This window comes from Scleropages formosus, chromosome 17 (assembly GCF_900964775.1).
Source record: "Scleropages formosus chromosome 17, fSclFor1.1, whole genome shotgun sequence".
In the NCBI taxonomy this organism is placed as follows: domain Eukaryota; kingdom Metazoa; phylum Chordata; class Actinopteri; order Osteoglossiformes; family Osteoglossidae; genus Scleropages; species Scleropages formosus.
In genome coordinates this window covers 9,233,704-9,247,242 of record NC_041822.1, presented here as the reverse complement: position 1 = coordinate 9,247,242, position 13,539 = coordinate 9,233,704, and the positions used below count along the sequence as shown (strand labels likewise).

The 13,539-nt window shown below is 42.7% G+C and overlaps 1 protein-coding gene across 4 annotated transcripts in view; it reads right to left on the bottom strand.

Annotated features, from left to right (window-relative positions):
- LOC108938650 (regulator of G-protein signaling 3-like) overlaps positions 1-13,539 on the bottom strand; it is a 74,673-nt gene that overhangs the window by 5,395 nt on the left and 55,739 nt on the right. For 3 of the 4 annotated variants that reach the window (XM_029259557.1, XM_029259556.1, XM_018759447.2), the window contains one exon: positions 8,521-8,591. In XM_029259557.1, the coding sequence (XP_029115390.1) occupies positions 8,521-8,591 (71 nt within the window). Of the gene's footprint in view, positions 1-3,226; positions 3,429-8,520; positions 8,592-13,539 lie in introns of those variants that run through there. The other variant, XM_018759449.2, reaches the window with a different exon arrangement.

Sequence of the window (13,539 nt, the reverse complement as noted above, 5' to 3'; positions counted from 1 at the left end):
CGATGAACAGCGGCTTTGACTGGAGCTCCTGGGAGAGGGTTCAAGGCACAGCTGTGGCCCCCCTCCCTCTAGTGTGACACGCCAGTCCTGTCCCGAAGTGAGTGCACTCAAAACATTCTTTTTATTGAAATCTATGTAACCTCATAAGATCACCCCTCCCACAATCAGGCCCAAGGGACTTGACTTTGTCCTTACATCATCAGAGGCAATTATCCCCTCACATGCTACTGACATCCTTGTACTGAGCAAAAGAAATCTTTCAGGTTTTACTGTGTGCCAGCCAACCAAAACACATCAACAATTGGAATGTTTGTCTTTGCCTTTCTTTCCATGTAAACCCCCACAGCACTGCCCATACCAAGGGTGTAAGAGGAAGGCTCTTCTTCAGTGCTGGAGCAGCACAGAATATGAAGTATGAGTTGAAAGAATGCACATGCATTTAGGATATTTAGGACATTTATTTTAGGATGTTTTATTTAAAGTGCAGACAGTAGCACATGCCTATAAAACTGATACTTGCAGTCACAGAACTAGAATTTTTTTTTTTTTTCCCCCCACTGGGAAAGTGGAGTCATACCTAGGAAAAAGTGAAGAACTAAAGATGGGTTAAGAAATGTAGGAGTAGAATTTTAAGAAGAAATGACATAATGGTGGGGGACTAGTGCCAGATACCACTATGGTTACTAGCTTTACAAAATACAGTATTTCCACCAGTTTCACACTGCAAAGTATACCACCTTTATTCTGAAATTAAAATCTGGAGAAGAGCAGGCCAGTTTTGTGTTATTTTACCCCTTTCAGTCGAAGTGTTATCATCTGTCACTCAGCGGGGAGTGCATGAAAAGGAATGCAGGCACTCACCGCATAGGAAATGGCTGTCTTTTTATGGGTGCTGGAACTGAAAAACGATTATACGCTGTGTGTTGTAATTAAACTACAGGAATCTGAAATATTTGCTCATTACCATAAACATTCTGAGCATGATGATTTATAAGAAAAATATTGTGGAAAAAAAAAAAAAGTAGGCTGCAAGAAACAATAAAAGTGCTATAATTTTTCCTATAGTTGTGCCATTAAGTTATATTTAAGTAAAGATGCCCTCAGATACTCCCTTATTGGTTGTTGGTCTCAGACATTTTGGCTTTCAGTGTCATATGGCAAGCAAGCTTGCTTGGTTAGAAGGAAGAAGGCATAAATGGCAAAGGAAGCGAGCAGACAGAAAATGAGAGATGTAACTTAACTCCACACTGCCACCCACAGCAAGTCCTGTGCACTACACAAGAAAACTGAAAAGTTTCTGTACACACACACACATTTTCAGAACCGCTTGTCCCATACGGGGTCACGGGGAACCGGAGCCTACCCGGTAACACAGGGCGTAAGGCCGAAGGGGGAGGGGACACACCCAGGACGGGACGCCAATCCATCGCAAGGCACCCCAAGCGGGACTCGAACCCCAGACCCACCGGAGAGTAGGACTGCGGTCCAACCCACTGCGCCACCGCACCCCCCTGAAAAGTTTCTGTATCTTTTTAAAAACTACGAGGCCTACTGTACAACATACATTATGTAGGTCACTTCTGTACATTTCATGATCCTGAAATTATTACCACTTCTTTTTATAGATGATTTTAGTTTAACCCTTTTACTTTAAGGAAGCTGTAATGTTGACGTTTTGGCAAGGTGACATAATCATGCATAACAACTGCAATGTGCTCTGCATTTGCGGAGTTGCATTTCTCTCCAGAACAGGCCAAAGGGTGTGTATTACTTACAAACAATAGAACAACAAGTTAAAATACAAACCTGTAAATATACCTGCTTCCATGCTTCCTTCCTCTCAATTGCCTGTAGTTGTTTAGGTAGAACATAGAGCGCCTTCAAGCAAGACACAGCTAAAATTCTGGTTATGGAAAAAAAATCACTACGACCTAAATGTCCTTCTTAAGTTATAATAATGTTTAGGTTACTTTCATTATCCTTGATGTTACTGACTTTCAAAGTAACTCAACCTTTTCAAGATGAAAGACACAAACCCTGGATGGTAAAATGTGTCAGTAAGGTTAACAGCTGCTAAATTTGCCAGTGACCCAGCAGATGTTTGCCAACCCTCACTTCACATGAAAACTCCCCACAGCCTCCAGCCATCAACCTACTAATAACCGGACAAAAGCCTTTTGCAGATTTTAGGGCTTGTTAGGCAGTCCTTGCTCTAATATGCTGGAGGACCGGGGCACTCTCGTGGGGGGATTATCTAATTAGGATGGTGCAGGCCTGTTGGACTGTTCCTCGGCATGTCATCAGACAGAGCCCACTGCAGCCCGGGGCACGGTTATACCCAATTATCTCAGGACTCCACAAATTCCCACATTGTCTGGCCCTCATTACAGTCTTTAATAGCATCCTCTGCCCTGCAAGGAAGGCTAAATTAGGCTGCTTTCAAAGGGAGAGAGCCACGAGAGGGCAACTGGCGGTCCTCTGCTGCACAATAGCCAATGCAAAATTACCCAGAAACACAGACTGCTGCTGGTCTGAAGTGTTACTTCAAAATGACATTTCCATCATACCTCTGAGCATCAAAACCTCAATCTGCTGCCTTTACCTGCACAGCATCCTGTCACATGCAGGCCTGATTAGAGGTTGTAAGTACCTAAATATAAGTTTGACACAATCTCCTGTTGCCTGAAATGTATTTACACCCTGCTGAACTGAAAGAAAAAGGATTTCTTCACATCCGGGGTAAAATTTCTGCTTGACCGAGTTCTGTATTATAGCTTCATTCTTGGGGTCTTCCCCAGATTTTAAAAACCTCAGTTTATCATCTACACAAAGGCAATCACCATTTCATCCATCAAGTTATCAGTGTGTAAAAATAAAATTTTAACCATCTGGAAGAGAACAAACTTGTCTTAATATTTACTAGCAGCAGCAGGAACGATAGAGATGAGTCATGCAAATGCAACAATGAAAACAAAAACATAAAAGAAACTTGGACAAATGCAGTGTTTGAAACTCTAGCACAGATGACGTCAGTGTCTCCATTTACACTCAGCTTATACACTGGTTTCGCTGGCAGTCTCAAAAATCCCAAACAATTACCCTGCATAACACCAGCTGTGTCAACTTTTACCTCCTTTATTCTAAACTGAAGTGCAAACAGGAAAACAGCTGAAAAAAGACAAGAGAGAACTCTGAAACACTGAGGTCTTTTCCTGTGGCATCCTACCTTTCAAGGTACCTTTCAGAAAAGTCAACCATGGTGTCAAACATGAGTGCAGAGGTGTTGGGAGTACGGTGCTTGGCCCAAGGTGGTCCTCGGTCATATTCCTCTGGGCCAGAATGACTTTGCATCAGCCTTACATACTTTTGTGAGCCAGGGGGAGGGGCCTCAGTTGCTCCAATCACATAACAGTTCAACAAACGCTCTGTCCATGTGTGTATCTTCAGTATACACATACAGAAAATTATATTCTAAAATGAAAGTATATGCAAATCCAACTGGACAGAGAGAGCACCCATACATAAATCACAACAAATTAAGTGTGCTTCAGAATCACGTGTCTATATCTATATAAATATCTCTTTCCGTTGATGTAATGCACACATTGTATTTTACTGCGAGATGTATATCGCTTTGGAGAAAATTGTCTGCTAAATGAATAAATGTAAATGTACAAGCCATGTTCATTATTGTAGGAGTAAGATAAACATGATTAAAGTGGGAAAGAGACAAATGTAGACAAAAATATTAGGAATTATGAATGACTAGTTAACAATTCTTAATCCAACCGATAATCATAGGAGCGTAACAAGACAGGAAAATAAAATGCCAAGTCAAACTAAAATTCTGCTTATCACAGACAGCAGACATCTGGTATATCTATTGGAGCATTAATGGAAACTTTGACCCTATGGACATCCTGTGAAGTGTTCATTTCCAGATGTGCAAGAGGAAGTTGTCAAGGACTGAGTGAATTTCTGAATGGTTCTGCTTAAAGGCTATATGGCCTTCTGACCGTTCAAGAGGGAGAGCCAATAATTTTACTACAACGTCATCTATCCCATGACGTACACAGGCTGAAGCCACAGTGAGCTGGAGGCTTGCCTGGCAGTGTGGGGCATGGGGACACCAGTCCATCACGAAGTACCTCAAGTGGGACTTGAACCCCAGACCTACCAGAGAGGAGGACCCAGCCAAGCCCGCTGCGTCACCATACCTACCGGTCTAGCTCACTAGAAACCTTCAATTTGTTAAACTGCAACAGAAGCCCTCAGACCCAATAGTGTAAAAACACCTCTGTGCTACTGCAGCAATGTTTTCAAAGACTGGAATTTTACTGATGCTTTTTTCCAAAGCAACTTACCATATTAAGGTTATAATTATTTACCCATTTATACAGCTGGGTAATTTTACTGAGGCAATCTGGGGTAAGTATCTTGGTCAAGGGTACTACGGCTAGAAGAAGGATTAAACCTACAACCTTCAGATCCAAAGGCAGTAGCTCCAACCACTATGCTACCAGCAACCCCTTTTTTTATCCTTAGGTTTTGTTCTGGGGAGAGGCACAGTGGTGCAGTGAGTAGCACTAGTGCCTAACAGTTCCTGGTCTGTGGGTTCAGTTGTAGATTTGAATCCAAAGCAGTCTGTGCGGGGGCTGCATGTTCTTCTGATGTTCACATGGGTGTTCTACAGATGATCCAGTTTTCTACATTGTCCAAAACTGTGTATGAGGTAACTTTAAATTGCCCTTTGCATGTGTATGAATGTGTGTGTATGTGTGCATGTGCGTATGTGTGCGTGCAGATGATTATCCTTTGATGGACTATATCACACCAAAGGTGTTTCCTGTCTCACGGACCATGCTTTCAGGATGGGCATGGGACCACCTTGAGCCTGGTCTACACAGGTGGGCTGCTGATAATGAACGGGTGGAGGGATGCTTGCCTCAGGCTCCTCCTTCTGTTCTGGGCTTGGTCACACAAGCATTTACGTGTCTCCAGCTGTGGAGACCAAGATGACTTTGACGCCCCACTACAAAATTCCAGCTTTAGCCACACTGTCCTCTGTATTCCATCCACCTCCTTCCTGAAATCATTTGGGGAACCGTTCAGATGGGAAACAAAAATAAGAGCAGCTCAAGAAGAAGCAGAAAACTAGTGAAACATACTAATACACACTCTCTACAATGTCTAGCAACATGGTCTTCTAATGCATCAAGAACAGTGGAATTAAGTATGTCAGCTTCTGCTCATCTCAGACCTTTGCTGACTAATCCAGCAGAGAGTGTATTCACTGATGGCTCCAGGCCAGGGTCAGTACAAATGTTTACCTTGAAAACTACAAACTACTCCATGGTAGCACTGCTTTTCAGTTAAAGTAATTAAAAAAGTTATTAAGTAACACCAGCTGAATCTCTCAAGGCAATCCAGTATAATGCAACAGGGAATACTACACACAGATGTAACGTTCCATGCACCATTTCTCAATTGTGTGCCTCAATGTATGGTTGAGCAGACCACAATCACGACTAATCTAGCACAACCGGTATGCAACTTGGGTGTACTTTATCACTAGAAAACTAATACGGAGAAGAAGGGGTTAGAGAGCAGCATGGCAGAGGAAGCAGATCTGAGACGCGTGAGATTTCAGGGGAAACACTGTGCTCTTTCACTGAGCATTTGGCCCTGATCCGAGCTGGCTGCCAGACCACTGACTCCCTCTCTGGCACCAGCACTGTGGTAAGGTCTGCTTGAAACAGTGAATGGGTCATTCCCAAAGTCTACACTAGCAGTATCAACATGATTCAGGGCCCAAAGCCCTGCCAGTCCTTCACACTGGGTTGTCTTCTGGAAGCTCTAAGTGTATTTTGAATTGTGTAGATAATTCTGAAAAGCACAGTCATCATGTGTTTTATCAAGTATTTTCATAATCTGCCTATCACAGAATCATTTCAAACAACATCAAAGTCATGTTTTGTGCTGTGCTAAGACTTCACTATCAATCTCTCTCTAGTCATCTAGCCTTTGTAACCTTTTATTTTCAGTTCTCTTCCTGTAGCTACATAGATGTAGAAAACAGCTGTCGACACGCAGCGCCTTTAAGAACTCTGCGTACTTTCCCCTGTTTTCTCCCAGTTGCTCCCAGTAAACCAAATGGCTTTTGTCTGACCCCCAAATTTCCCCCACCTCTGGAACCTCTGTCCGAGTGCACCCAAACATGATGGTCACAGAGCCAACCTCCCATGGGATGAGAGCCCGAGCAGCAAACAAATGACTATTTTGTTTCCAAAACATGTTTTCCCCTCCTGCTGACTGAGCCCCTGCAAGTGAAGCTACTCATCACAAAAATCTCAATACGACCTTCAATAAATGAAGGTCAATTAGTTAATTTCTAGAAAGCCAGACAATGTGACGGTAACTATGAGTTAGAGATGGATAAGAATTATACACATACACACACTGAAACTGCTTGTCCTAAGTGGGGTCGCAGTGAGCTGGAACCTAGTCTGGCAACAGAGGGCATGGGGCTGGAGGGGTAGGGGACACACCTAGGACAGGATTCCAGTCTATCACACACACACACACACACACACACACACACACACACACACACACACACACACACACACACATTTTCAGAACCGCTTGTCCCATACGGGGTCGCGGGGAACCAGAGCCTAACCCGGCAACACAGGGCGTAAGGCCGGAGGGGGAGAGAACACACCCAGGACGGGACGCTAGTCCGTCACAAGGCACCCCAAGCAGGACTCGAACTCCAGACCCACCGAAGAGCAGGACTGTGGTCCAACCCACTGCGTCCAGTCTATCACAAGGCACCCAAAGTGGGACTCGAACCCCACACCCACCACAGAGCAGACACAGGCCAAACTAGTTGGGTCATCGTGCCCCCTGTAAGAATTATAATCTTTTTTAAAATATTCCCATGTTTGTCTTATAAAACCTTGCTGACTAATCCAGCAGAGAGTGTCTTCACTGAGGGCTCCAGGCCAGGGTCAGTACAAGTGAACCTCGGTGAAGCAAGTGGTAGGGAACAAATTAGGTTTGCTTGAGACTTTCATCTCTGCAGCTATGTCTCCTTCTCTCAATGTAATGCATAAATTGTACTTTTGCTGAGATGTACGTCGCTGCTAAATGAATAAATGTAAATGTAATGTAAAACCTTATATTTTTAAAAACCCAGAGGCTTTGCAATAGTCAAGGAATTCACTATGTTGGTTTTCAAAGCTATTAATGTTTTACTAACCCACTGCTTACTCGTCTTTGACATTTCCAAATAAGGACACATTTTCTAAGACGACATAGGAAGGGTGATTCACACATTTACCTGCATAGCTCAAAATGTTGAGAAGGGTAGTGTACATTGTTAACTGTTGACAGATTTTCCCACAGAACATGGAACAAATCACATCCAGCACCACTGTACCCTGGTATCTTTCACACCGCCCACCTGTCACTACCAGAAACTGCAGTATTCACTTATGTTTATTTACTTGCTTGGTCTGAATGTTACTCAGTCTTACGCTGTGTACGTGACACTTCAGAGATAGTGTGAACGGGCAGAGTCAGATTGCAACAGGTGAAGCAGGAATCTGCAGCCCAAATCCAGGTTATGAAATGCTTATGCACACACACAGGTAGATGTTGCTGCACTCATGACTACTGCACATCTCCCTCAAAACAGCTGAAATCAATGGGGGATGTCAGCTTATCTTAGTGAGCAGCTCCTTGACCTTCACAAAAAACCCAGCCAGCCATAGTGCCCACTGGCTGGGGTGCAAGTTCTGCTTAAAGTCAAAAGTCTTTTGCACATTTACACACTATTAGCAGTACCATCATTATGTGAAGCAAAGTTAATGCAAGTAACTTCCATACATAAGTACATAAATATATATTTTCCCCCAATGTGTCATTCATTATCTGATAGCCAAAATCTTACACCATCCACCTTGTAGTGGAACTTGCCTTTGAACACCTTTACTTATTTATTTAGCTGACACTTTTCACTGAAGAAACCTACAATGTTAAACTAGTTAAAGGTATTTTCACATTTGTACAGTATGTCAGTTTTAACTGGAAAAGTTTCAGGTTAACTTTGTTCCACAAGGGTACTACAGTTGGAGGTGGGATGTGAACCTTAAGTCTTTCAAGTTCTTGGCAACAGCTCCAACTATTATGCTGCCTGCTGAGTCCTAAAGTACAAGGCTAAATTAATCAAAGACAGCAGAATTCCAAAACAGTAATGTAAGCACTCAGTTTTATTAAATAACATGTATTGAATAGGAGCCACATTCCCTTACCTCACAGAGACCCTATTAGGAAAAGAGAGACAACTAAAGTGGACTTCCAGCAAGACATCAAACTTTCTGCACAATAAGAAAATGATGAAGATGTAGTGTACTAACACTATGATTCAAATGCTACCTCTTGTCCAAATTAAATATGGACCATGGCTCAGAGAAAATGAAGAAACAGAAGGAACTAAGAGTGTGGGGTACTTACAGGTTCTTGGATTTCTTCTTCCTGGTGCCCTCCGGTCCTTCTTCACAACTGCATTCAGATCCACCACTGAGCTGAGGGGAGAGCAGCAAGAGAGCAGTTGGCATCATACACTCCCACAGCTTGGCGGAAGGGTGAGAGGTTGGCAGGGGTAACTGAGTGTCCCACGCAGCACAGCAAAACCAGTCTAGCTCTGTCTAATCCTTAGGGGACAATGCACATGCGCCCACAGCCTTGCAGCTTAAACCCCATTGTCTCGCTCAATGCTAGCTCGCCTGTGGACGTGCTAAGCTTTACCGTTAGGGTGGGTATCATGTTACATATCCTGTGAGCCCTGAAGAATGTATGGAGGGAACAAGGGGTTAAAGGAGAGGTCACACCAACAACCTGCTGGTCTGTGTCTGTCCTGAGGGAGTCGGAAGAATGAGTCATTGTAAGACTGAGTACGTTGGGACAGATGGCCATACAGTACATAAGTGCTTCAGTCCAGTAAAAAAATCAATCCTCCCTATTAGGAACTTGATGCGACAAAAGAGACTAATTTATCATCAAAGACTGTTTGGTATCTTCACTGAAAGCGACAAGAAAATGCCACTGTATGATTTAAAAAGCCACTCAAAACGTGATTATGTCAAACAATGGTTATTTGTGAGCTAAATATAGCTGTAGCAAAAGTACAAGGATAAGAGAAGCACAAAAGGCTAGGGAGACCTTGCAAGGTTCAACAACACTTAGGCTGCCAAAACCCCTGATCGTGGAGAGCCCAGCATGACTATGGTGTTAGAGCTGGGACTGCCAACGAACCGGCTGCTCAAGATCTGTCATCTGACCCTGCAGTGTCTGGGTCCTCTGTCTGAGGGCTTGAAATCCAAGACGTTTCATCCGGTCCCAATCTGTGCAACCTTTACTCCACGAGCAGCATTTTAGAGCAGAGAAAAGCTTTCAGTAGCTTTTATTTATTCAACTGTGGTGTTAGAGCTACTGCTGAGGACAGGAGAGAGTTGTACAAGGACATTAAAAACCTAATATCGACACAGCCAAGGCAGGGGTGGCAAACTGAAACAGCACAACAGGGCCTATAGTTAAAAGTTATGCTTATCCTTCAAGACAACCAAGGTGAAACAGCAGAGCCAGCTGGCAGTAAGCAACACCAAAGGGCACCGATTTCCCAGTAGGTGAAATGACACATTCATTTGTGGCACAGCCCCCTGTATACACCAAGCAGGCACACACCTCCAGCTTTACACTTACACACCACCTCTATGTCCTGTCAGCTCTGGATTAAGTCTCTATCAAAACTCCCCCTACAACTTATCAACCCCCTGCTTTTCTTTCTCCTCTGCCTTAGTTGTGTCCAGGCAAGGACTATGTCATCTCACAATTTTCACAACATGAACAGGAATGAGCTACACAAACACAGGAAGGATTTCCTTGCATTATAATGACCACTGAACAAGAACCAGCCTGGAACAAGGGATCAAACCTCTCTCTTTGGGCACAATATCAACAATTTGCCCTAAAAACACCTTCTAATCTGTGACTAACAGATTTATACTATTGGCTGATTCAACTGTAGCTTGTATTACCATATTTTTTATTTTATAATGCCCATTGAAAGTCTGAAGTTGGAAGACTTATCCCAGATGTAAAAATGTCCTTGGTCTCGTTCAGAGGTAAATTAAAGAGCCATTTACTACTCCATTCACTACAGGCACACTGTTAGTGGAGGAGACCAATTCTAAATATGGTGAAAAGAAGCCTGGATGTACACTGAATACAGATCAAACTTTTGTAATTTCTCAAAATGTTCAGTCAGAAGCACCCATCCAGCAAAAACATGCAAATCACTCAAAAACTAAGAGTACCTCAGTGTATAGGAGCAAGCAAATAATTCATTATGTCATATTGCCTGCCCAGTGAACTCTACCTGTAATATATTCTATCCAAAAACCTATTGTGTTTGATAGAGCTTATTACCAGAACCAGAATAAACCAGTCAAGGCATTTTCACAGGCACAATGGGGAAACCTGAAGGCCAACAACTACTCTCAATGGACAGGACCCATTAGTGTCTGTATTCTGACTCCGTCTCAGAGAAACCTTTGTGCTGTTTTTACAGGATCCCGAACAGTCTTCCTGTGGTCGGGTCTGTTTTCAACAACACACAGCCCTGTTTCAAGGCAGCGGGCTTCCGTTATCCTGCCACTGGATAAGACGGGGCACATTTGGCTTTGATAAACCAGGCTCTCTGATAAATAGGGCTTCCCTGGTTCCTTCTGCATTGTCTGTTGAACTTGGTCAAACTTGATAAGTACCCATAAAGGGAATCCTGCTTCTGCTATGGTTTCCTTCCCAGCTTCAGCACCATGTGGTGGAGTAGATTTCCAGTTAGTTGCTGTAATAACAAAGATTCTCACATAGCCCATTACTATCACTTTATGAATACAATTAAGCTGTTTTTAAGACACACTTTGAAACACTTCTAAATTTCAAAGATTTTTATTCTGCAGTCACTTCTGCTTTCTTGGCATGTCATAAAAATACTTTATATATACATTTTATTTTTACACTAATATTAACAAATTTACTAAGTACCAGTTGCGTGACTGAGGTGTCAAATAACAGTTTCTCAAACTCTGTGTCACCAAACACATGCTGAGATTACACTTCTGGAATAAGAACCTTCTTTTTGTAAATGCGGTTAAGGTTAAAGGTACTGCATGCCTGCCTCTTTTCAAGCACTCCACTCACTGTGTGCTGCTCTGTTCCATCTTGTATGAACCTCTCACTTTACAGTTCCATTTTCCCATGTGAAGAACTACCACACAAATATGGTCATAAACAAGAGCGTACAAAGAAAAAAAGAAAGAGCTGGAACATTAGGGCAAACTGTTCCCCTTGTCCCCTTGCTGAGATAATATCCACCTATTTATAGGGTCTAAATGCAAACTGCAAATTATGGGTGTAAATAAATCTTAGCCATTACTGAATAATTTTAAGACAAATGTACAAAGCAACTGTAATTTCCAGATGAATTAACATATACTGTTCCACTAGTGAGCATGATCATGGTTACTCATATTTATAGTTAATTAGTAGATATTTTTTATACTTATGGCAAAGAGAAAAAGTATGAAATTGGTTCTCAAGTCCTATGAAGACCAAGAATATTGTACTTTGATAATAAAGCAATGTTGCAGCACTACATGTATTTAGAAAGTAATTCACACTGAAAGTTTACCCCTTTAAATTCATGCATGAGTGAGAACTTGGGTCACCCACTGGATGGATGCAGCATGTGCCAATCAACCTTCAGGCTTGGGTTCCGAAAATGCCTTCTGATAGAGAAAACAGACACCGTATACTCAGAAATACCAAAATAAGAGGTTGTGCTGCCCAAATATTTCAGCCATAGGTCACCTAAGGCAGCCTCACCGCTTGCGTCCCATTCTCTCTGGATAGCGTACTCATCTACATAAAGTAAAACACAGCAGGGATATCAGCTGAAATGGCTCGGGAACAGAAGATCATAAAGACCTAACAAACCATTATAATCCTGCATATTTTGCTGGTGCTACTACAAGCTCTGAAAGTGCAGGCTCTGTATGAGGAACAACACTGCAAAAATTATTTCCACTATACATGAACACTGTATTAACCCCCGCTTAATTCAACACGGCCTTGTTCTTCAAATATACCCCTTTCATCTATTTTAAATATGGACATTAACAAAAAGATTGTCAAAAATACACACACACACACACACACACACACACACACACACACACACACACACACACACACACACACACACACACACACACACACTTTCAGAACCGCCTGTCCCATACGGGGTCACAGAGCCTACCCGGCAACACAGGGCGTAAGGCCGGAGGGGACACACCTAGGACGGGACGCCAGTCCATCGCAAGGCACCCCAAGCGGGACTCGAACCCCAGACCCACCGAAGAGCAGGACTGTGGTCCAACCCACTGCGCCACTGCATCCCCTTGTCAAAAATATTTACTGTAAAACTTACAATACTGTGGACCTTACACGACGAAGCCAACTGAATAAAACTGATCACAACACACTGCACACAATGTAACATCCTACAACAATAGAGACAGAACAGCTGGTAGCATAGTGGTTAGGGTTGCTTCCTTTGGACCTGAAGGTTGCAGATTCAAGTAACACCTCCCGTGAGCAAGGCACTTACTCTCAATTGCCCCAGTAAAATTATTCAGCTGTACAAATGAGTAACTAATTATAAGTAGTTCAACACTGTAAGTTGCTTTGAAGAGAAGCATCAGCTAATATAAAGTCAATATATTTTATTTAAACAAAACACTATTTTTGGCAGTTTACAAACTGAGCTTGCTGCACCTCCTAGTAAATGTTGATAACATGAGACAGCGATGTTTTACCAACACATGTAGAGTTCAGTGAAAAAAACGGGACTGTGGTTTTCCTACAATGTTGTGTGCCTGGAGCAGTTCTACAACAGGAAGAGTGCAATGGCATTTGTTAGGGGAGTTCAGGTATTATTTCACAGGGTCTGGCATGTAACGAGCAGATGCTTGAAACCCCTATTAAATTTATTCCCGACACCTACAGAGCTGTCAAGCATGCAGTGGAAAGGAGAGAGGTACTCCTCAGTGTATGACCAAATCTCCAAGTGCATGCAAAGAGACACTTCATATTTATCCAACAAGCGGACAATCACCATAACTGACAGGTGTTCACTCTCAGTTACCCAACAGAAATTCTAAGACACCTCTTTTGTTGAACGAAGCTCAGTTTTCAAAGTCACACATTTTTTTTTCCCCCACTAAGGAGGGGGGAAAGAAAAAAGGACTGAGGAAATTCATAGAGAAAGGAACCAGAAGTCATATAAAGTTCATACTAAGACACATGTTGGGACAGGGGATAAGATTGATCACGTTCTGATGTCCTGTTTACATTCCCAGCAACAACAGCAGAAACCCAGAGTGAAATTCTGGTAAGGGGAGAAGTGGAACC